General features: G+C 39.1%; 1 protein-coding gene across 2 annotated transcripts in view; it reads left to right on the forward strand.

Annotated features, from left to right (window-relative positions):
* Nucleotides 1–8,974, forward strand: part of prep (prolyl endopeptidase) — a 100,271-nt gene extending 91,297 nt beyond the window's left edge. For both annotated transcript variants that reach the window (XM_062980277.1, XM_003226940.4), the window contains 4 exons: nucleotides 1,168–1,262; nucleotides 5,058–5,189; nucleotides 7,035–7,191; nucleotides 7,773–8,974. In XM_062980277.1, the coding sequence (XP_062836347.1) occupies nucleotides 1,168–1,262; nucleotides 5,058–5,189; nucleotides 7,035–7,191; nucleotides 7,773–8,067 (679 nt within the window). In that variant the 3' untranslated portion in view covers nucleotides 8,068–8,974. The remainder of the gene's footprint in view (nucleotides 1–1,167; nucleotides 1,263–5,057; nucleotides 5,190–7,034; nucleotides 7,192–7,772) is intronic.
* Nucleotides 8,975–23,571: the final 14,597 nt, after the last annotated feature.

Consider the following 23,571-nt stretch of genomic DNA (forward strand, 5'->3'; position numbering starts at 1 on the left):
TCGCTTATCCAAGCTTCTGCCGGCCCGTTTAGCTTGGATTAGTGAGACTCTACTGTATGTTAAAAGCCTGGTTGTAGAGTTTTAAAAAGTCAGAAAGAGCCAGATAGCAGAAGTAAGAGAAATAGCAAGTAAGTGCATGCAATGTTTGCAACAATTCAAGAGATGACAAAATCTATTACTACACTAGTAGTGATTGCTAGTGGAGAAAGTCACATTTGCAGATCACTACCTAGGCTGGAAGTAGGCTTTTGTGCTTCAAAGTGGATCTCTGCTGAGTAAATTGGGAGGAGGAAGTTTCATGGGTGTAGACCTACACCAACCTTCATCTGTAATGGATAGTTACCCTCCCATTGAAAAGATTGGAATGGGGATGGGGATATATTTAAAGACCTGGTCACGTCACTAGATTAAAAAACACTATTATGTCCTATACAACATAACGCACAGAGTTTTGAAAGGGATGAATCCTCTACCAGTTTGCTCTTCTCCGTTCTGTAGGATTGCTTTCATAATATCCAGGAACACCATGTCTCAGGAACCTTGTTGAGATACTTGTATTGTATTTGGTTATTACTTTGGAAATTAGCTTTGAAATTAAGATGTCACTAGAGAGGAAGTCTTGTCTTTGTCTTAACCATTTTCATTTCCATTCCAGAAGAAAGGCAACATATAAATGAAATAAAAAGAAATGAATGAATGAATGGTTTGTGTACACTCCAACCTAGCTTCTTGAGATGGTGGAACACACAACCAGACTTCTGCTGAGGATCTGAAACATCTAGCAGGCTCATATAGAAAAATGTAGTCTTTTAGCCAGTGGTGGGTAACATAGATTCTGGCTTCGTTCCAGGCTGTTTGAAGAGTCATATCTCCCTTTGTGAGCCCAAAAAAGTTCTGAGATCACCCAGAGAGGTCCATATTTCTGTCCCACCACTTACACAGGCTCATCTTGACTACTCCTAGACTTTGAAACTCCTTTCTTAGGAAATGCTAGGATTACCACATCCTTACTATCCCTTTGCAGGAAAGTTAAAACATTAGGTTTTTAGTAATTTGCTCGGATGGGCTTTTAGTGGTGTGTTCCTCCTACCTGTGCTGTTTTATGGTTTGTCCATAATTGAGTTGTAACATTTTTAAACTTTATTAAAAAAATCTTTTTTATTTCAGTGTATCGAGATTGATTTTTATAAGACATCTGGGTGGCATTATGGCTGTGGCTAACATCAGAGGAGGTGGTGAATATGGAGAGACATGGCACAAAGGTAAGGATTTCTTTGTGCAAGAACAGAGGATGGTTCAATGACAATCTGAATATTTTACCCTGCAGATCAGATAGTGGTATTCATCCAGGTAACACAAGCCTGTTTAGCTTGAATTTAGAGCAGCATCTTCACAAGCTTATTTGAAAATGTTCACTATCTCTTGACTTGCAAAAATAGGGTTTTATTTTCTCATCTCTTCTAAAAGCCATTTAGAATAGTATTTTTTATGAACACGCAGTTATTTCTCTTTTCCATTTTTCAGGTTATTCAACTTGGTTCATTATTACTTTAATTGTTTCTGTGGTCTACAGCGTTTCCTTGTAATTAGGAAAAAAGATCAGATGATATTGAGAAAGATGAAGCATGCCTACCAGTATGTCTGCAGTATTATTGCCCAAGACAAAATGTCCCTCCATAAGTGAAAATTGGCTGAAGAAACCTAATAGGTTTTTAATAAAGTTTACCTTTCTGTTGGAGGACCTTGTTTTTTTGTTTCCTGACATTGCACTGCAGACTGTGTGTTAGCATTAGCTGGAAGTCTGCCTGTTAATTTACCAGACAGCTGCTTCTGACATTAAGTGAGTTTGGCACCATGGTTTTGGATGGTACAGAATCATGATGCCATATTGCTGAAAGTGCAATAAAGCACCTAAAACAAAGGAGAGCTTGGAGTTTTCAAATTTTGAATTACACTCTTTGAACATCCTAGTCAGCACAACCAATGGCATGGGAACTGTAATCCAAAAAAGATTCAAAATTTGGAATAAGGCATAGGATTATTTCTTGTCATTTTTTGCTTATTTTCTAGTGTGCGTGTATTTGTTAGAGCCAATTTATCTAATCTCCTTGATAGTCTTTGTTGCTTTCGTGCCTTTCCTTTCTTTGCGTTTGAACTTGTGATGATTAACTGTATAACTGTGTAAATGGTTGACAAATTCTGAATCAATATGAGCAATTCCTCAATTTATGAGAGCTTTACCATGGCTTTTAAAAAAGATACATTTAAAGTGTTAAAAACATGAACAGTATTGGTTTTTTTGTGAGCAGCAGTTTCTGCAGTCATTTTCTCATATCCAGGCCAATGGCCGAAACATCTTTTTTTAAAAAAAAAGTTAATATATAATATATACCAGCGGTTCCTAACCTTTGGGCTTCCGGGTGTTTTGGTCTTCAGCTTCCGCAGTTCCTAACAGCTGGTAAGCTGGCAGGGATTTCTGCAAGTTGAAGTTCAATGCACCTGGAGGCCCAAAGATTGGGAACCACTGATCTATACAATGGGTGAAAATGCACTTCTTTGTTCACAAAGCGGCCTCCCCCTTTCTCGTATCACATTCTGCTTTGGAGAAGCTCTCTAACTACACTGTAGACTTAATGCAGTTTGACACCACTTTAACTGCCATGGATCAATGCTATGGAATCCTGGGAGCTGTAGTTTTACAAGGTCTCTGCCAAAGAATGCTGATGCCTCACCAAATTACAACTCTCAGGATTGCACAGCATTGATCCATGGCAATTCAAAGTTGTGTCAAACTGCATTAATTTTGCAGTGCTGATACAACCTGAGAAGCAGATTATCTTAACTATAGTTTATTGGGACAAGCTGCTTTGTGAACCGTATGATGTTTCAGTTAAGTATATTTACAACCAACATTAGTTTGCTAAACTGAAAAGAGAAAAAGAAGGAAGGAAGGAAGGAAGGAAGGAAGGAAGGAAGGAAGGAAGGAAGGAAGGAAGGAAGGAAGGACGGAAGGAAAGAGAGCTTCTCTTTTAGCTGCATGTGAAAAGGAGAAAGAAATGTTATAGGCCTGGGATGTTCTTATTGTGGTATACATACAAATACAATACAATTTCAGGATCATAGCTGTAAAATTTATGTTTCAGGGAACAGTTGGCTCATAAATTTTCATAAGTGTAAGATGTGAAGATGTACATATGTTTTATTATGCTCAATACACATCAGAGGTAAAGCAGATAAACCTGAATATTCTGTTTAAGAGAGCCTCATAAAATATGAGGTTCTTGTAATAAATGACACACAAAGGAAACAATCAAGTGGGAAAATTTACAAGGGCTAATGTTTCAAGAACCTGTCACAGAATGTCTTTTGGTTATAGAAAATAAGAATGTTTAACAAGATTAAATGCAGATGTACTTAGTTCTAGTTGTGAGCCTGCTATGCATCTGCCTGGTTGGTGCTGTTTTTTGAAGTGACAGACTATGCAAAGTATGGTAGGCAGAGTGAACATCTTTGCTAGATTTAGAGTTATGTGTGTGTTTCAGCAGAGGAGCAAAATGGGGAAATAGGAAAAAGAGAAAGAAGCTCTTGCCCTGCAACACAAAACTCTCATGTTGGCTCTTAAAGCCTTTCTGTGCTTCCCAAGAGACTAATTAAGCCTGTAAGAACAGGAAATCATTTTGTGGCACCATAAACACTTAAAAATATATATTACAGTATAAACTTTGGCTGGATGCATGAATTTTTTATCCAAGATTTAATGGAGACGAACAGGCATATATACAAATAGGTCTGTCTTGTCTGTCAGCAGAGAAAATACAGTTAGTCCCCCACCCCATTCATTGGGATTAGGGGCACAAGACATCCATGAAAGTGATAAACCATGAATAATGAACTTCCTAATTTTTTTTTTACCTAAGAGAGCATCTCTCTAGGGATTTCTAGGTCTTCCAGCACAAGAGCTGGATATAAAATTGCATTGGAGAAACTAGAAATTCCTAGAGAAATTCCTTGCCAGAAATCTCTGGATGCTCCTGAAGATGACCATACCATCAAATTGAAGGACTTAGAGATTCATGGAGAGAACTTTTTAAATCTAATCCGCGAATAAACAAATCTATAAAAATCAGAATCACAAATGTGGAGGGATGACCTGTACTCATGTTTCCACTTCCAAACTCGTGTACTGTATGTTATCTCAAATCTTCTATAACACTTCATGAAGCAGATGAAGTTAGCTGTAATTCCTGAAAGTTTATGCCATAATATTATTATTTACTTTATTTATAATACATTTTTAATTTTTAAAGTGTCACAAGAATCTGTTGTTTTTGTTGCATCTTTCTCTCTCTTGATCAGTCTTTCTCAGTTTTTCTTTCTCTGTTTCATCTTTATACACTTTAAAGTTTTGAGGCATCCTACAATTAATAAAGGTTAAATCTCAAAATAGAAACAAATTTCTAGCAAATATCCATAATCACCAGTTTAAGGAAACACATTACTAGTTACGTATCATAATTTGCAAGGGTTTTTATTGTGAACAGTGCTTGTTTACCTTTTTACAGTGGTAGGTTTGTTATGCCCTATTATCTTAAAATATCACAAACAAGCTGAAAACTGCATATTTCATTAGAAATCTAGGTAAACCTAAATCAGAAAGGCACATTGCCCATGTTTCTGCAATGTGAAGCTTTTCAGATGGGATATGTTATTCGAAACATTACCTGATATTGTGGTGGGGTGGTTACTTCCCCTCCTCCCACCCCCCCACCCCCCGGGCTCCAGCACAGGTATGTATTATTCAAAGCTTCTGAAAGCATTAAGGTTATTGGCAGTACCATCTTCCAAATTCTCTGTTGAGAAATATCTTCATTGTCTTTTGTATTCCAGACTGCATACATTATTAAAATACTCATGGAATTGAAAAATCATCACATGCAGTGCTTTTGTGTGCACCTGCACATTGGCACACTGTTCCTAAAGCCTGTATGCTTAAAGGGTTTAACTGACTGGTTTTTTTTTTGTTTTTTTGTTGTTGTTTTTTGTATATTTGTGTTTAGGAGGTATTTTGGCCAACAAACAAAACTGCTTTAATGACTTCCAACATGCAGCAGAGTACCTTATCAAAGAGGGATATACTTCTCCTAAGAAGCTGACTATTAATGGGGGTTCAAATGGAGGCCTCTTAGTTGGTAAGAATAATGTGATTCCTTTTAAAATATTTTTAATTTTGTAAACAAAACACATGAATAGATCTAATATAGAAATATTTGTGGGTTTAGACAGCAAGTTGTTAAAAACTTTGGCCAGAATTCAATACTCTTCAGTTACATAACTACGTAGTTGATAGCTAAGTAGCATCTCACAGCCCAGTCCCTCTCCAAACCTAGAATTAGGGGTCCTGCCTCCAATGGATTTAACTTCACTCATTGATGAAAGAGGAAGAAACACCATCCATCTGCACCTTGATCACCAGGAGATCAGATTCCTTTGCTCTATGAGAATGATGCTGAATAAAGTAGGAGGGTATTTCAGTTGTGGCAATTGTGCTGCGATTATGACTATGTAGGCACCATGAATATGGATCTGCTATGGCGGTATAACTCCAGGCTATGCATCAATAAGTCTGATCCTGAATTCTGAACTTTCATTTTTTAAGGGAAGGGGTGAAATTGGTATCACAATAATTGTTGAATTTTGCTCACACTCAAAGAGGTCAAGATTTGTAGAATATCGGTTGGCCATTAAAAAAATCCTGCCTGCATAATATACACATATAATTCCTTCACACAGTCAATTTCCCCTGTAGGTGAAAACAAAATATTTACATATTAGCAGATTACAGTGGCCATAGCATAACCGTTCCTAACAATTATAAAACCACTTGAAGTGTTTACCTCACCTAAGTACTGTATGATGCTGGAGTTGCTGGTGATGTTGCAGGATCTGTCCACCTTGGCAGATTACAGATTTCTGCAAGGCATTTGTGAATGCGATTTCCTGCTTCTTGGCAGGGGGTTGGACTGGATGGCCCATGAGGTCTCTTCCAATTCTATGATTCTATGAATCAAATCCTTCATCATTCAGCTGAAAATAAGGAGTTCTTCCTGTCCTAAAATATATATATATATATAAGGATTATTTATAAAGTGCATTACATTTCTTGAAAACAAAGCAGGGCCACGTGGACTTGGCAACAAATAAGAGAAGTTAATGTGTTAAGAAAAAGAAAAGGAAACTCTCTTTCTTTGACATTTCTGTAATGTGTTACCACTGATAAAATCTTCGGACCCATTCCTTTAGAATGAGCACAATTTTCATGAAAATGGAGGTCATGGAAAATTTTCAGACTGGTGGGAGTCTGGCCTTGTCTCAGTTTTGGATCTACAGTGTTCCACATTCATTGTTATTCTTCTTGTTGTATGCCTTCAATTTGTTAACGATTTATGGCTACCCTAAGGTGAACCTTTCACATGATTTTCTTGGCAAAATTTATTTGCCTTCCTCTGAGGCTGGTACAGTATAACTTGTCCAAAGATATCCAGTGGTTACCCATGGCTTAGCACAGATTCACCAGTCTTGATGCAGCACTCAGATCAGTACACTATGCCAACTTATAAATACTGCCTCAGTTATTCATTTCAACCTTCATGTATTCTCCAGTCTATTTAAAAGCATGGTAATAGTGTCCATGTCTTACGTTTGTTATGCTAAAAGAAATTGCAATTGAGTAATGCTGACTAATGCTATGAGCCAAAATTTATCAAGATTGTTGAAGTTGTGTACCTTTTCAATGGAGTTAGACCCACAAGCACCTCCATATACATTATTGAAGTCATATCCTTTTTTCAGGAAGTGTTTCATTTGATCAAGCAACAAGCTGATATGTATTCTTAGTATAGGTCCATGTTTATCAGATCCTGCAACCTCATGCTGCTTTATTTAAAACAGTGTTAATTTATCGTGGTAATATCTCCTTCACATATTAATGTTAATATTACCTGGACTTCTCCTCCTCCCCCCTCAAATTTCCCAAGCTGCTTGTGCCAATCAGCGTCCAGATCTATTTGGGTGTGTTATTGCTCAAGTGGGAGTGATGGACATGTTGAAGTTCCATAAATTCACCATCGGTCATGCTTGGACAACAGACTTTGGCTGCTCAGATTACAAAGAACAGTTTGAATGGCTGTACAAGTAAGTGTTGGTGATTTTTGTTTTGTTTTGTTTATATCACATTTAAATATGTGGAATACATACTAAAACTGTCTGAATTTCTGTCTTGTTTGAAATAAATATTATAAAACTTATTTAAAATAATAGTAAAGATACAAAAAACATCTATCTATGTGCAATCTATAGATTTCAGATATTACTTACATGTAAACTCCTCCAACTGGAGGTACATTGTATTTAAAGAGAAGTTTATCCCAGCATACACATTGATGGCTGCAAAACACAGTGGCGCAGGCAGTGTTGTGATTCTGCCAAGATGTTTTCTTTTCCTAGGGAAAGAAAAATGTTCATAACAATACTACCAAAGCAATTGCAGAAGACAATAAAATGCCATGTGCATTTCCCATTTCTCAATCCAGACACCCTTCTTTTTCCCATAGCTGGCCCATCCATCTCAGCAACACAAGCTACTACCCCCCCCCCCAAAGTACATAAGATCACTCAAGCAGAGTGTTAGCGTTGTTGTAAGTCCAGCAGATTCTGCTGTTGAATAAAACCATCATGTCTGTTTTTCAAAGATCAAACAAATGTATGTCTTGCAGGTATTCTCCTCTGCATAATATCAAAATACCCGAAGGAGATGGAGTCCAATATCCTGCCATCTTGCTACTAACAGCTGACCATGATGACCGTGTGGTGCCTCTTCATTCCCTGAAGTTCATTGCTACTTTGCAGTATGTTCTAGGCAGAAACCCGAAGCAAGCCAATCCACTCCTAATTCACGTTGACACCAAGGCTGGCCATGGTGCTGGAAAACCAACAGCCAAAGTTATAGAGGAAGCATCTGACATGTATGCCTTTATAGCAAGATGCTTAAATCTGGAGTGGATAGAATAGCTCACTGTTATCTCCATATGAAATCAAGGGCTTTAACAACATTTTAAAACAGTAGGAGCACTTGGTGTAGTACTTACATTTAAGGACTGCCACTCCCAGCTTCCCTTGAACTTTTCCGCTTCTATTCAGTGTTTACTTCACTCATTTTAGGTCCACTCATCTGTTTTAATTAGCATGTTCCAATAAATAGGCAGAATGCAGATGATGCTGTTATGTGAATTCTTAGACTCAAAGTTGGTGGTGGTGGTGGTGACTATTCAGTACAATGCGGTTTTAATGTAATTTTCTCCTTCTAAACATATCCAGCTCACTTGTAATTAAATGTAAGTACTGTTCCAGTATAAATTGTCAGCTTGTATTTTCTTTACAACCACAAGAAATGTTGGGAATGCTGCCAATATTTCTCCATTAAAACACCTATATTACAAATGCAGTGTAATTTCAGGTTGTGTTGTCACTTCTCTTAAGGATCTGGATTTTGTTCAACACTCCTTGAGGTCACTGCATAGTGAAGCAGTATTAAATGTACAGTACATGTATGTGTGTGTATATGTATATGTGTGTATATACACACACACACACACACACATATGTATATACACACACACACACATACAGATACAGGCACACATGTACAAAGAAACACCACTTCTTAGCATTCATTTTAAAACATTTGTATTTAAACTACTACATGGGAAAAATATTGTAATTAAATTGAGTACTAATATTTGAATCAATGGATATCAAGCAGTAAAGAATCAAAGGATGCTCCTACTGAATGAATGTCCCTTTCTCTTGGAAACTTTTTTTGTCCAGTCATGCCACTGTTTTCTGTTAAAGTCACTAATGCTCACAGAAATCAGGCTTTCCTTTTAATAAAATGTTTTTGTGGTGTCTAATTTGTAAATCTGTTTCCTGCCAATCTGTCATAATGCAAATTCTAACATCTTTGCTTCTAAACATCACCCAGCCCTTCCACTTCCACATACATGCATTTGTTGTAAAATCCAAGGAAGCAAGTAGAAGAGAAGAGTGCAGGAATCTTTTGAGGATAGATTTTACATCAGTGACTAAGAGTTTAATCCTATATTCAGCTCTGCTGGTAAAGTGGCTGTAAGACATGTCTGAAGCTGCCCATAGAGTGGCCATCGGTGCAACTGTATGAATATGCTATCATATCAATGTGTCTGCTCTGCCAACACAAATCAGTCTGCATAGCAGCTGTAAAAGAGTGAAGGTGAGTGCAAGTCAGCAGAAGCAAAAAAAAGCTGTCAGAAAGGGCGGAATTGGTAGAGAATGTGTACTCTGAATGCCTATGTTAATTAAAACCAGCACAGTTGATACCATGAAGGCTTTAAGCAATTCAAGAAGCTCATGGTTCTTCTACCTCTACTCAAGATTAAACAAAACCTATTGGTCAGATTGACCCCAATAAAGGAATGCTATCTGAAACACATTGAGCAAGTTTTTATAATCACAGAAACTTTTGAGAAATGGAGTGGTTCTTCTTACCAAAAAGAAGAACAGGATAATGTGACCACATCTATCGGTTACTTTTAATTCTTGGCCAGCAACAGCCATATTGAGAGAATGAGTGAGGAGGAGAGAGACAACAACAACCATTTTATTGATTAGCAAGTTGGTATTATCAAGAACAGACAGTACAAACACAACATACAACAGACATCTAGTTCACTTAAAATAAAATACAGATATACAGGAATTTGCCAGCTTAATGCCAATGTAGCTTAGCCATAGATATATGCATCAACTATCCTTGTCTCCCATACGCTGCACCCCAGTCTGATCTATGTACTCCAATCTCCTTTTAGCAGTTTTAAACAAATACAGGGCCACTTTTATTGTCAGAATGGGGTTATAACCCGACAACAAAAATGAAGTTTTGGCTGCTATATCCCAGCATGCTTTATTACAAATAAAAGGCCATAAATATTGTTTCCTTTCTTTTTCATATAGGTTGTAATTATGCAAAGTGTGGCTCAAATTTTTGACTTCAGGGGCGCCACAGATATATAGTCTTCCTTCGTTGGGGATGTGGTTGAATCTGCCATATTTCCATGGACTCAATTTGTTCGAATCTTGCCCTAGTGAAAGCGATTCTTCGGTGTCTTAGCATATCTGCTTTTACGTACAGCGCCTGCTGGAAATTACGTTTAAAGCATCCTAACCACTTCAGAGATCCTGTGTTTGACAGGATGGCTATATCTTTCGGGGCTTCAGTATCTAGGATCCTTTGGATAACTGTCCTTTTTTCAGCATCTCTATTATGGACTAAGGAAGTAATTTGTAATCCTCAGTTGCCAAGATACCTTGTTAGTTGTCCTGTCCAGGAAGCTTGGTTTAGGCCATTAGATTGTTCTAAGAAGCACAATTTGGGGAGTGTTATTTTTGAGATTTTTTATTTTAGACCAGTAATTAAAGGCCCTGATTTTGGCTAGTCCTTCAATAGAATATATTTCTAACTCTGCTCTGACTGCAGCAGTGGTGGTCTTAGTGTCAATGCCAAGTATCTGTCTTAGAAATTTTGATTGTGTTTGTTCCAGTATTGGTAGTTTGCTTAGGCCCCAGATTTCTACTCCATATAATATCACAGGGAGGATTTTTGCTTTATAAACTTTGATTATTGGCATTAAAGAGCCAGGATATCTGTGGGTTAGCACTCTTACCAGTGTGTTGGAGTGTGCCCTAATTTTGATCGCGCAAGATTGAAAGTGTGCCATCCAAGAGCCAGTCTCTGAGTATACTAAGCCTAGGTATGTAAAAGAGCTAACCTGTTCTATACGCTCTGCATCGAGAACCCATTTGTGTTTAGATGGGTGCTTTCCGAACACCATAAATTTTGACTTGGATTTATTTATTGTCAGCTCGTTTTTGTGGGCATAGGTGTTAAGTTTAATCAGTAATCTTCATAATCCTATTTGCATATTAAACATCAAAACCATGTCATCTGCGTATAGAAGAGCATGTGTTTGTTACCGATTTTTGGCATGTGGACCTCGGAGCTGCTGAGATGGTCTGGCAGGTCATTGATATAAAGGTTGAAAAGTAAAGAGGCCAATAAACAGCCTTGTCTTACACCTTTGCAGGAATCTATTCTCTTTGTCAAGGCACCACTGATTCCCGTTCTAACCTGGATATGGTTGTTGGGAGTATAAACTGAGTTTTTTGGGTTATATGGCCATGTCTAGCAGCATTTTCACCCAACATTTTGCCAGCACCTATGGCTGGCATCTTCAGAGGTCCTGTTGGTAGTGGAGTGTATATATATTTGTGGAATGTCCAGGGTGGGAGAAAGGACCTTTATCTGTTTAAAGCAGTGGTTCTCAACCTGTGGGTCCCCAGATGTTTTGGCCTTCAACTCCCAGAAATCCTAACAGTTGGTAAACTGGCTGGGATTTCTGGGAGTTGTAGACCAAAACACCAGGGGACCCACAGGTTGAGAACCACTGGTTAAAAGCAAGTGTGCATGTTGGATTAATTTGGATTAGCATTTGAGATACTCTCACTGATTTTGCAGCTTCATGGCTACTGTTCTGGAGATAATGTTTAAACTGTTTTGGAGATAATCTACACTCTGAAAGTTCCCGTGTTCAATGTGTGGCGACTTCTTTGCCATATATTTCTACACAATAGAAATTCTTGTTTCCTTCCCATGCTAGCAAAAGATTATCTCCCTCCTCGATTCATTGCCTATGTCCTCTCTGCTGGATTTATCCTCACATCTGTGGGGGAGGAATTTTGGATCTAATTCATTCCCTTTTTTAGTGTTGTTTGAGTTTAAAACTATCTGCACCATTGGTATATGAGGAGCTGAAACTATCTCTGCAATGCTGCCTTTGGCCCTTAATTACCAATGTCTACCTGTCTGCTATGATTGTTATTATTGCTGCTGTTTTTATTTGTATCTCATGTTCTCCAAAAATGAGAATTTTCAAATTAAAAAAACACACATCAACATTAAAATGGAATTAAACAACTGACATTTTTAAAACATAGGTAAAAATGATGTAAAGCAATTTAAAAAGTAGAACAGTTAGAACAATAAAAACAATGCAACGCTCTCTTTAAAATCCTTTAAAAGCATCCAGTTCTAATATCCTATTGAGTAAAAAGGTTTTTTTTCCTGCTAATGGAAAGTTTTCAAGGAAACATTCTGATCTTCCTACAAAAAGATTTCCAGACCTTGGAAGCAACCACTAAGAAGTGCCTATCTTGTGACTCCACAACAGTGAAGGTAGTGGGTCTGAGAAGGACCTCTCCTGAAGATCTCAGGCTATGGGCAGGCTGATATATGGAGATACAGTATGTAATTAAACAGTTCAAAATTGTATGACACGATTACATCTGGCGGGTTCAATATTGGATAGAAGAGAAGGATGTACAAGCATTTTACTATCCGTGTGAATGGACTGGCTCCACTAGTTGATATGAGGTCCAACTGATACAAAAATAACTGTTCTGTTCTCCACAACTTTAACTCACAATTTTCCACGACATTGCCATATCAGTTTTGAGTAGTGTGGGCTGACTTACGTTATTAGAGATACTGGGCTTATCCCATTCTGAGTATTGTGCCTTCTCCATCTCTTCATCTGAAACAAATAGACTATGGCAGATATTGCACTGCTATTTCCATGAAATGTCTTTTCCCAATGTATTGGGAGTGTGGGTTTGATCTTCACATTATTCTCCACTTTCCATCTCAGACATAGAAATAGGACTTCCTTGTTTTGTGAGGAACAATTATGCACTGACTGAAGGAATACATATATGTAATACGTAAGGCTACAAAACAGTTGGCAATAGAATTGAATGTGGTTTCATTTAAATCCAGCAACAATATAGCAGTGATATAAAATGTTCTTATACATTATTATTTCCTAAGAAATTCACAGATGCTTACTTGCAAGGAAAATCAGTTCTACTATCTTGGCACCGCAGACTAGAATGAATACTCTGGCCATAGGTCTGCAACCACTCAATTTTTTTTGGTTTTGTTTATAACCAGATCATCCGGGTCAATCACTAGCTCTTTCAACAATTATTTACAATTTATATTATAAAAGAGCTCACAGATAACCATTTTAACACCATTTAAAACAAGGATATCCCATATCCTTGTGTTTGTGATGGTCATCTTTGTATACTCTACAACTGTCCCAATATGGTAGGAATAGCCATGGATAATCTTCTGTAGCTCCACTTTGTCAGTTGCTTTTAAAAATTCCCTACTTTGGGTAAAGTCTCTTTAAATGCGGGGGGGGGGGGGGGAGAGAGAGAGAGAGAGAGACTGCAATGCTCTCTGGAATCCACTGTGCATCATGAGGACAGCCAGTGGTCCATTTGGGGGTGAGTATGGGATTTTGGGGTCACGTAGACAAGCCCAAGGGCTTGTATGAGCTTGACAGACATCTACCTATTGATGACCCACTCTATAAACCAGTGGGTAAAGTTAAGGAATAATCCAGAATTCACTGGAAACTCCATAGAGTTTCCCATGACTTTGGGGCAAACTGGTCAGCACCAAAGCTATGGGATATTTATTCCAGATTCCATTTTAGCTTGATCTGAATTCAGTGCTGTGTTGCTTCTGTCTCACCCAATATCTGCAACAATAACAAGGGTAGGTTATGTCATAAAAAACTTGGGCAACTTGTAGCTATCTAAATGCCACTCAATTGCAAGCCCCAGCAATCCATATCCTTGGCTAGGGCTGCTGGGAATTGCAATTCAGCTACATCTGGAGATTGCCCAGCTCAACCTAGGTGTATATATCAGGAGACTTTTAACTCTTTTGAGGCAGGTTTACATCTTCTGTTTGGTTTGAAATGTATGGTAGCCATGGAGACCAAGAGTTTTCCACCTGTTTCTCTTCAAAGTATAATCCTGTACACTATCCAGGCATTCAGAGCAATTCCATTTCAGCAAATGTTTGGTAGCTGACAAGCAGGGTGATGATATGCATGCCGGAGTGATGCCAGAGAGTATGATTGTCTTTTCAAGCTGGTTGCTCTGATGAGCTGCTCTCAGTCCCTACAAATGCGACAACATAAGGTTCAGCCAAAGAAGCACGCTCTAAGGAAAAGCTGCCAACTCTTGTGTCAAGTCTAATCACATTCCCATTCATGTACAAGCCTTTTGTATATTCATGATTTATTCTGAGCAGAGACCTGGGTTCTCTGACATAGGCATTTAAAATCAAGTCAGTCCACGCAAGAACTTAAGCTCTTGCACTGCCTCAGGGCCATTCCAAGTTTCAGGGATAAAGTGTCGTGGGGTGTCATGAAGTGGCAACTAGGTTTGTGCATTTCGACTGAACCTCAAGCCATTCCTGCTCTCCATATTTCGGTGACCTGCAGATCCATTTTCGCACGCCTCCTGAAAACGGCAGTCATCCGAATGTACTTTTTCAGTCCTAAGTCGGAAAATGCAGCTAGATCTGGCCTGTTGGTGGCAATGGGGGGCTTCACGGGTTCCCCTTCTCATGATTTTTAGGGCTATCAGGATGAAAATGGCTACACTTGGAGGACACATCTATCACTGCTGGCCCACCAACTTTCATAATGTTTGGGTCTTCCCCCTGATTTTTAGGAATTTTTTTTCTTTCTAAAAACAAAATCTCCTTTAAAAAATTCCCAAAAATGTATCCCCCACCGGCCCTGCCCTGTAACTTCTCCAGGAGCAATAGGAGAATACCATTCCACATCACACAGCCCACTATTACGCTTTCTTTACTAATTAAACAAACAACAACAACTTATTCCAAAGTTTTTGCATTTCTTGTTCTCGCAGCATACTGGAAGAGGCCAGCAGCCCACCATCTACAAATAAGCGAGTAGCATGTCCCTCTATTAGAAAAACACTCCTGTATGATCCTCTGGGGGAAAAAAATAAGAAGGCAGACAGGATTGTTGCTATTGTTAGAGGAAGGCTGGTCAAACTTGGGTTGGTGGTGTTTTGCTGGTACAATTCTTATGAATACTAGTACAAATAATAATAACCATAATCTTTTATGTGCTGATTGAGGTTGGAGTTAGGGAGAGACGATGGTTCTGTTGGCTTCGCAAAGGTTCCACAGAAGCCCAAATCTATTGTAGTAGTAGTTGTTGTTGTTATTGGGCAGCAACAGCCAAATTATTATTATTAAATGAAATTAAGGCAGAGAACACAGAGAAAATGTAAAAAGAAAGAACTTGTGATGAAGGAAATAAATTATTAGGTATTGGTGGTAACTTTAGGTAGGCAGGTAGGTAGTTTTTCTGAGCATGAGGCTTTGCTGCTTGCTGGAATTCCTATAATTATTAACAATAATCTTTTAAAAGTACTTTCTGAAAGAGAGGAGGGAGGAGAGAAAAAGAAGAATCTAAACACTTTAGTGAGTGACTCAAAGCTCAGAGCCACCCTAAATGAAAAGCACTCCCACCCACAAGTCCCCAAACTCCACACACCTACGCACCTGTCCACTAAATAAAGAATTAAGAAAATAAAAGAAAATCAAAAAGATTCAATGTTAGAGAGAGGTCAAGCCAAATCAAAAGCTAAAGCCGAGAGCGCGTGGCAAGGCAATCAGACTGAAGCCCTTCTCTCTAGAGCCAGGATGCAACGGAGCAATAGAGGCACTCGCCCCATTAAATAGAAACAGCTTGCATAAGACACGTCCCGGCTTTCTTTGGATTGGCCCAACACAGGGTTTCCCTGTGTGAGCACATGGCAGCCTCTCCACACATTGCATGATTCTGAATAGAGCAGAAGGTAGCCGCGACCGGCAGCCACTTGCTCCGGTTCGGTCAAAAAAAAATATAGCGGCAGAGCCTTTGACATTACAGGTGTCCAAAGAAGCCAAAGGCAAACAGCCAAAACGAATTCATGCACAAGTCTAGTGGCAACCAACAATTAGTTAGTTTGTTATTACTTTACACATACACTATTATTACAGTAGTTACTACTATTCACACACATATACTGTTATAATGATACTATACTTTTTATTATACACAATGCCTACGATGAGGAATATATCTCAGATATTTTGTCTCATGTGGCAAAATAAATATGTTTAGTTTTAGAATCCATGTGCTATGTCTTGCTTGGCTAGGTAAAGAGAGTGATCTTTGTTTCTCTGAATCAAATCTTGAGCCAGTCTAGAGCCACCAAATATTTGTTTCTCAGTATGCAAACAGATTTTTGTAACACTGCTGAGAATGAGAGAAAGTTGTAGCATAAGCTTTTGTAAACATAGTCTGCTTCCTCAAATGAATTGAGAAAATCGACTGAGGGTGAATCTCCATAGTTGAATTAATGCAGTTTGACATCATTTTAATTGCCTTGGGTCAATGCTATGAAATTACGGTAGCTGTAAATTTGAAAGTCTTTAGCCTTATCTGCCAAAGAGTACTGGTGCCTCACTAAACTACAAATCCAAGGATTCATAGCAATGAGCCATTACAGTTAAAGTGATGTCAAACTGCATTAATTCTACAGTGTAGGTGCACCTAAAATCTATGGAAGCTTATGCTACTACTTCTGTCTTTCATTCTGCTAAAGTATATCTCTCTTTGGTATCGTTTAACTTTCATTGCCAGAGAAACGGCTGTGACCTTCCAAATAAACTATATGCCTTTTGAATAAGCCATGCCGGGATTCTGGGAATTTGGAATGGTTCCCCCCCCCCCCCAGTTAAAACTTCACATAGGATATCTGCCTCATGAACCTAGTTACGTCCACTAGAAGGGCCTGGTTCCACTCACTAAAAACTTCAGTAATAGTAATGTCACTTAGTAATAGGTCCATGGGTGTTTTTCACCTTGGATTTCAAGTCACGTACGTATGTTCTTCATGTATCCTTCTCCGTTAAGCTTAACTAATTGTTTTTATTGATGGTACAAAAACAAGTGGCAAAGTGCATTGTTCTATGCTATTTTGAGCTCATGAAATTGACTTCCTTCACTCTCTCATTTTCCTTAAGATTATTATCTGTCTAATTTGTCTTGAATTAATCTGTTTTCACCTTGCCTACACCTGTTATTTTGATTATTAGCATTTGAAATACTAGAATACCCAGTTCTTTGAGATATGAGCTTCCTGAGTTCAGGTGCAATTATCATTTATTTCTGTGTTCCAAACATTAGGAGTTCATACATGCTTAAGAGAAATCATCCTGACTATCTGGTATTGCTTGGGCCAGTCTGAACATGTGAAATGTTGGAAAACCAGGGTATTAATTGACTGTTGCAGTCTAATGCTCAACTGAGTGACTTTGGGCAAATCACATTCTCATAGTCACAGAGGAAGGCAAAAGCAAAATCCTTCTGAAAGAAAACCTGCCAAGAAAGCCTCATGATAGGTTCTTAGTGTCTCCATACATTAGAAACAATTTGAAGACAATATCGAAGGCTTTCATGGCCGGAATCACTTGGTTTCTGTGAATTTTCTGGGCTATATGGCCACGTTCCAGAAGCATTCTCTCCTGACATTTTGCTCACATAATTCCAGACATGAAGCAATCAGGGCCAGCTAACAACTCCCAACAAAGAATTCCCTCAGGCAGGGAGCAGCCAGGCTTTGAATCTGTAAGGCCATTAAATGCTAATCAAGTTGATCAGCTGCAACATTCACACTTGTCTCAAACAGACAAGAGTTCTTTCTCCCAAACTACGCTTTCCAAAGATATATAAACCCCACTTACCTAGTTTCGAACAGACCTCACAACCTCAGTGAATGCCTGTCACAGATGTGGGTGAAATGTCAGGAGATAATGCTTCTGGAACATGGACATACAGCCCAAAAAACTCACACCAACCCAATTTGAAGACATTCAATCACAGTAATTCAAATATTTCATTTACCCAATATTCTATCTATCTATCTATCTATCTATCTATCTATCTATCTATTTATCTAAATGTTCTGTTAGTTTCTGCTTTAAGGTAAACAACAAAACTAAACAACCAAAACACACGAAACTTGGCCACAAAAGACATGGTCATCTGGACTGTGTTTAGACATCCAAAAAAAAAAATAAACCAATTTGGAAATTACTTTAAAAAACCCAAAAACCAAATACTGCTCTCTGCGCATGCGCGTAGCAGCCTGCACCCTTGGAATAGCTACGTCACTGACAGGCTCATGCAGCAACGCGTGGAGCCCAACCTAACTGTTAAAACCGTTACTGCACTGCCCCGGGCTGTCGGCTTATGGAACACGAGGGAGGAGGAGGACATTGACAGGGGAGATGACATTGCTTCTCGCCCCACTTGAAACAGGCCAACTCAAGCACATCAGGCAAGCCCTCCACAGTGTGGAGGAGGAGGAGGCAGAGGAGAAAAGGGTGCAGGGAAGCTTTCCGCATTTCCAAGTTTTTACACCTTTTTTCTTTTACTTCAGACAGGGACTACTTTGACAAAGTGGGCCTCCCTCCCCCTTCTGCGGCTCTTTCACCCTCCCTCCAGCCAGACCCGTTCGAAAAGGCCAGAGTGTGCATGCTGGCGGGAGGAGGGAGGGAGGGCGTAAGAACTGGGAGACAATACCAAACGGAGCCATTACTTCAGTTTTGCCTCAAGCGCTTCTCTGACAAAATGGGCCCCCGTTTGGACTTCAACTCCCACAGTCCCAAACCAGCTACTTGGGATTATGGGAGTTGAAGTCCAAAACACCTGGAAAGTCCAACAAGATGGCTCAAGCCTCTACTGTCTTATAAGCAACAAGGACAATACATACTAATCAGGGAGACTACTTCCAATATTCAGAAAACAGGGAAATTCCAAACAGCACACACACAGGGCCAGCTAACACCTCCCAACACATAATTCCTCCAGCCAGGAAGCAGCCAGTCTATCACGCTACAAGCCCATTAAATGCTAATCAAGGTGACACATTGCAGCATTCATTCTTGCCTCCAACAGACAAGAGTTCTTTCTCCCACACTGGACAAACTGTATTCCACAAGTATACAAACGACACTTGCCTGTCTGGTTCCTAGCAAGGAAAATCCATTGAAAAACAACAAAACCTCACTCCCACTATTACAACACTCTAAAACCAGGACAGTGAAAACACAACAACACTCTGAAAACATGGAAATCAAGGCCAACTAACACCACCCAAAAAACAATTGCAAATGAACAAAACCTGGGTCCCAGTATTAAAAACCTTTAAAACCAGGACATTGCATAAAGAACAACAGTTTGAACACAGGGAAATTACACACAGGAAACAATCAGGGTCAACTAAAGCCTACCAAAAAAATGATTCCCCCAGGCAGGGCCGTAGCCAGAAAAAAATTTCAGGAGGGGTTTTGAAAATTTCGGGGGGGGGGGGGGGGTTGAACCCCTAGCACATACCCCTCCCCACTACAAACCTGTCAATATCTGCTTGAGATAGTGCCTGGAGGGACTCTTAATGTTTTGCATCTCATAGACTTAGCATAGGGATTTGGTTAACCAGTTAAAATTTATGAGTAAATGAGATTTTTTTTATAACTTGAAAAATTTCGGGGGGGGGGGGGTTGAACCCCTAAACCCCCCCCCCCTCACTACAGGCCTGCCCCCAGGTAGGAATCAGCCAGGCTATCCAGCTACAAGGCCATTACATCCTTATCAAGGTGGTCAATTGACTACACCACAGCAACGCATTATGAGAAAGTGCTGATCAAGCTGCCCTAGCAATTGTGGGTGTTGTAGTGCACAATACCAAGAGGACCCAAGTTTGCCCATGTCTGGTGATTACAGATAAAATATACACACAAAACAAACACTACAGTCACTACAATATCACACAAGCCTCTTCCATATCTATATCTATCTATATATATAATGTTCTGAAAGTTTTTCCCCTAACTTAAACAACAAAGGTACGCTACCAAAACACACAAAATTTGGCCACATAAGACATAGCCATCCGGTCTGTGTTTTTACATTTTAAAAAAGTCCTAATTAGAGGGAGAAGAATAACTATTTTTTTCCCCATTGCTGCCAGTTAGAAGGCTAAGCTACGCCCACTTTGTCTCTTAGCAACCCACTCAGCCATTTAATGGTGCACAGGGCCTCTTCAATCAGGCCTCTTCCACACTGCCTATAAAATACAGATTATCTGATTTAAAGTGGATTATATGGCAGTGTAGACTCAAGGCCCTTCCACACAGCTATATTACCCATTTATAATCTTATATTATCTGCTTTGAACTGGATTATCTTGAGTCCAGACTGCCATATAATCCACTTCAGTGTGCATTTTATACAGCTGTGTAGAAGGAGCCTCTTATAATCCAGTTCTAAGCAGATAATATAAGATTAGAAATATACAGTAGAGTCTCACTTATTCAACATAAACACCCCAGAAGAATGTTGGATAAGCGAATATGTTGGATAATAAGAAGGGATTAAGGAAAAGTCTATTAAACATCAAATTACATTATAATTTTACAAATTAAGCACCAAAACATCACACTGTATTGAAAACATTGACTACAAAAACATTGACTACTAAAAGGCCGACTGCATTGGATAATCCAGAACATTGGATAAGCGAATGTTGGATAAGTGAGACTCTACTGTAATATGAAATAATTGCTGTGGTATAATAATACAGAACAATGTAATCTCTAAAACCAGGACAGTAAATAAAGAGCAACACTCGGAAAGCAGGGAAATTGGGAATTCCAGAAAGAAAACAATCAGGGCCAGCTAACACTTCCCAACAAAAGATTCTCCCACGCAGGAAGCAAACAGATTTTGAAGCTGCAAGGCCATTAAATGCTAATCAAGGTGGCTAATTGCAGCATTCATACCTGCCACATCGAGACTAATCATTGCTATTCAAACTGGCAAACCAAGGATTCCATAAGGTAGAAAGAGGCCAGGCTTGCAAGCAGCAAGGCTATTCAGTGCTATTCACCCTGGCCAACCAAGAGTTCCCTTAGATAGAAAACCCCCAAGCTCTGAAGTCCCATTCAACCTGGCCTAGCAAGGATGCCCTATGTAGAAAGCGGCCAGGCTTTTAAAGCTGCAAGACTATTCAGTGCAGTTCAAGCTGGCCAAACAAGGATTCCCCTACTAAGGAAGTAGCCAGACTTCAAAGCGGCTCTTTGAAAAGCGGTGCTACTCCAGCTACTCCAGAAAATGGCCAGGCTTTGAGGCTGCAAGACTATTCACTGCTATTCCACCTGGCCAACAAATGATTCCAATAAGCCACAGCAACGCGTGGCCGGACAAAGCTAATTTATTTATATATCTTCTGATATAGTCGCATCAGTCACATTTGTTGAAAAGTTATTCTTACAGAAATGAATGCAAGGGAGCCTCTACAAAAGCAGAATGTGTGCGTAGAAAGATGCTTTCTAATATAGCCCCATCATATGTGAGAAAAAAACACATTACATCTCCTATTGCCCTATTAGTGCAATGTGTTAATATATAAGATATTTTCTATAGGATTTTAAGATGAATGGCAGCTTTGCACAGTCACTTGCACAAGATCTGCAGGGCTATACTACAGAACTAGGTCAGATAAATTAGCCCATGGGGTGTATGTGGTTGGTCCTGAAACTTTTGAAGAAAAATAGAGTGCAATTTCTCCATGTTTTGGGGTTTTCTGAGACATTTTAGATTGAGAAGTAGATATTTTAAATATAAAAAAACAAGAAGTCAACTAGATGTCATTCGGAGCACAAAAACATTGTGATAGTGCCCCTTCCTCTGTCCCCGGTGAAGTTACTACTCTTCAAAGTCCCATGGAGAGCCCATGCAGTTCCTATCCCTTACCAACTATCCATTCCTGGATTAGAGAAGATTCAGTAGTCTGACTTTCAATTTATAAGATGAAGCATAAAATATCTGTATTAATAATACATACAGTCCATTTAAGAGAAATAGTTGTGAGTTCACACTTTTATTACACTCTGACCTTCTCTAGGTTAGAACTAAAGGACAGTCCAATAATTTGCAGCAAATTATGACACTGAATGTTCTCCTCCCAACCTGTTTAATTCCTCTTGGTTCCTTCAGCTGAACCAGAGAATAGTTCTGGCATCAAATCACTTTGGCAGTGGAGATCCTTAATCCACTGTGCACACTCCTTTTATTACTGTATTTTCTGGAAAGACAAGGAACATCACTTTTTATTAGTTCATCTTTTTCTTTCACACAAATTGGCAGATATGGAATAAGATGTGTCTCTAACACCAATTCAGCCACTAGAGTTGCTAATTTTCATAAAAAAATTATTATTATTGCTTCAAAGGTATGAAAGCTTCCTAGGTGCCATTGTAGTGTGTGTATCCCCAGCCTTCATTATCACCTCTATCGTAGTTGTACAAGTAAAACAGAACAAATTGACCTGATTTTTTCACTCCCTCCTACCACCATCTGTGGCTGCAACTCTAAAAGTTGGATTGTTGGAACTCAAAGCTGTTGTTATTGTTATGTGTCTTCAGGTTATTTTCTACTTATGGTAATTTTAATGCAAACATATAATGGGGTTTTCAGGGGCTGAAGGTATGTGACACAGCCAAGGTCACCCAGTGGCTTTTCATGGCTGAGCTGACAAATTGCTCATGCTGCAAATGCAAAATCTTCAAACCCGACATTTTAACCAGGCTGTCCTCATCTATCTAATGTTACTTTACAGTATTTCATCCTGTATTTCCATAATTACCAATTTGATTTTAGATATTTTAAATTGATGATCTGAATGCTTGTTGGCACTGTTTTAAAACATATTCAACTGTTTTAAAACATACTCAACATATTGGCCCACTGGTCTATAATAAAGTAATGTAGGCAACTAGGCATGACACAACCAAGGTTACCCAGTGGGTTTCTATGGATGAGCAGGAAATCAAACTCTGGTCTTCATAATCGGAGTTCAGTGCTCAAATACACAACACTGGCTCTCAAATCTATGCTTCTGCATTATTACCAAATCAAAAACAGAGATGATTACAATGTTATGCTTGACATTAAAATAAACAAATACTAGGAACAGCTGTTGGTGAAGGTTAGTGATCGCATAAGGACACAGCCACACATTAGGGGGCTTCCAGATGGAGGCTCCTCCGAGTGACAGGCATGCTGACTCAGTGGGCTTCACGCTTATGTGTCTCTTGGGAAACAGCACTGCTCACTGCCAGTTTGAAGATCCTGACGGAAATAGGCTGGATGACACAGCAAGTGAGACGGAAAAAGAACAACCGTAGCACCACACTCTGGGACTAGTTGGTGCATTTTCTGGAGGGCATGCTATCTCTCTCTACACTGCCAGTCTGAAATACTTTGTTTACACAGAAGCCATGGAATATAGGTTGGAAGCCAATAAAATGGTCTGTTTGTAAACAGTGTTTACAAACTTTGCTCTTCCATATATTTTGGACTTCAGCTCCAAGTAGCTTCAATCATTTTGCCAGATGGTCAGATATTCTGGGGCTAAAGACTAAAAACCCTGGAGGACCAGAGTTGGGTAGGTGTGGTGAGTGGGTAAATAGTGCACAAG

Source organism: Anolis carolinensis, chromosome 1, assembly GCF_035594765.1.
Source record: "Anolis carolinensis isolate JA03-04 chromosome 1, rAnoCar3.1.pri, whole genome shotgun sequence".
In the NCBI taxonomy this organism is placed as follows: domain Eukaryota; kingdom Metazoa; phylum Chordata; class Lepidosauria; order Squamata; family Dactyloidae; genus Anolis; species Anolis carolinensis.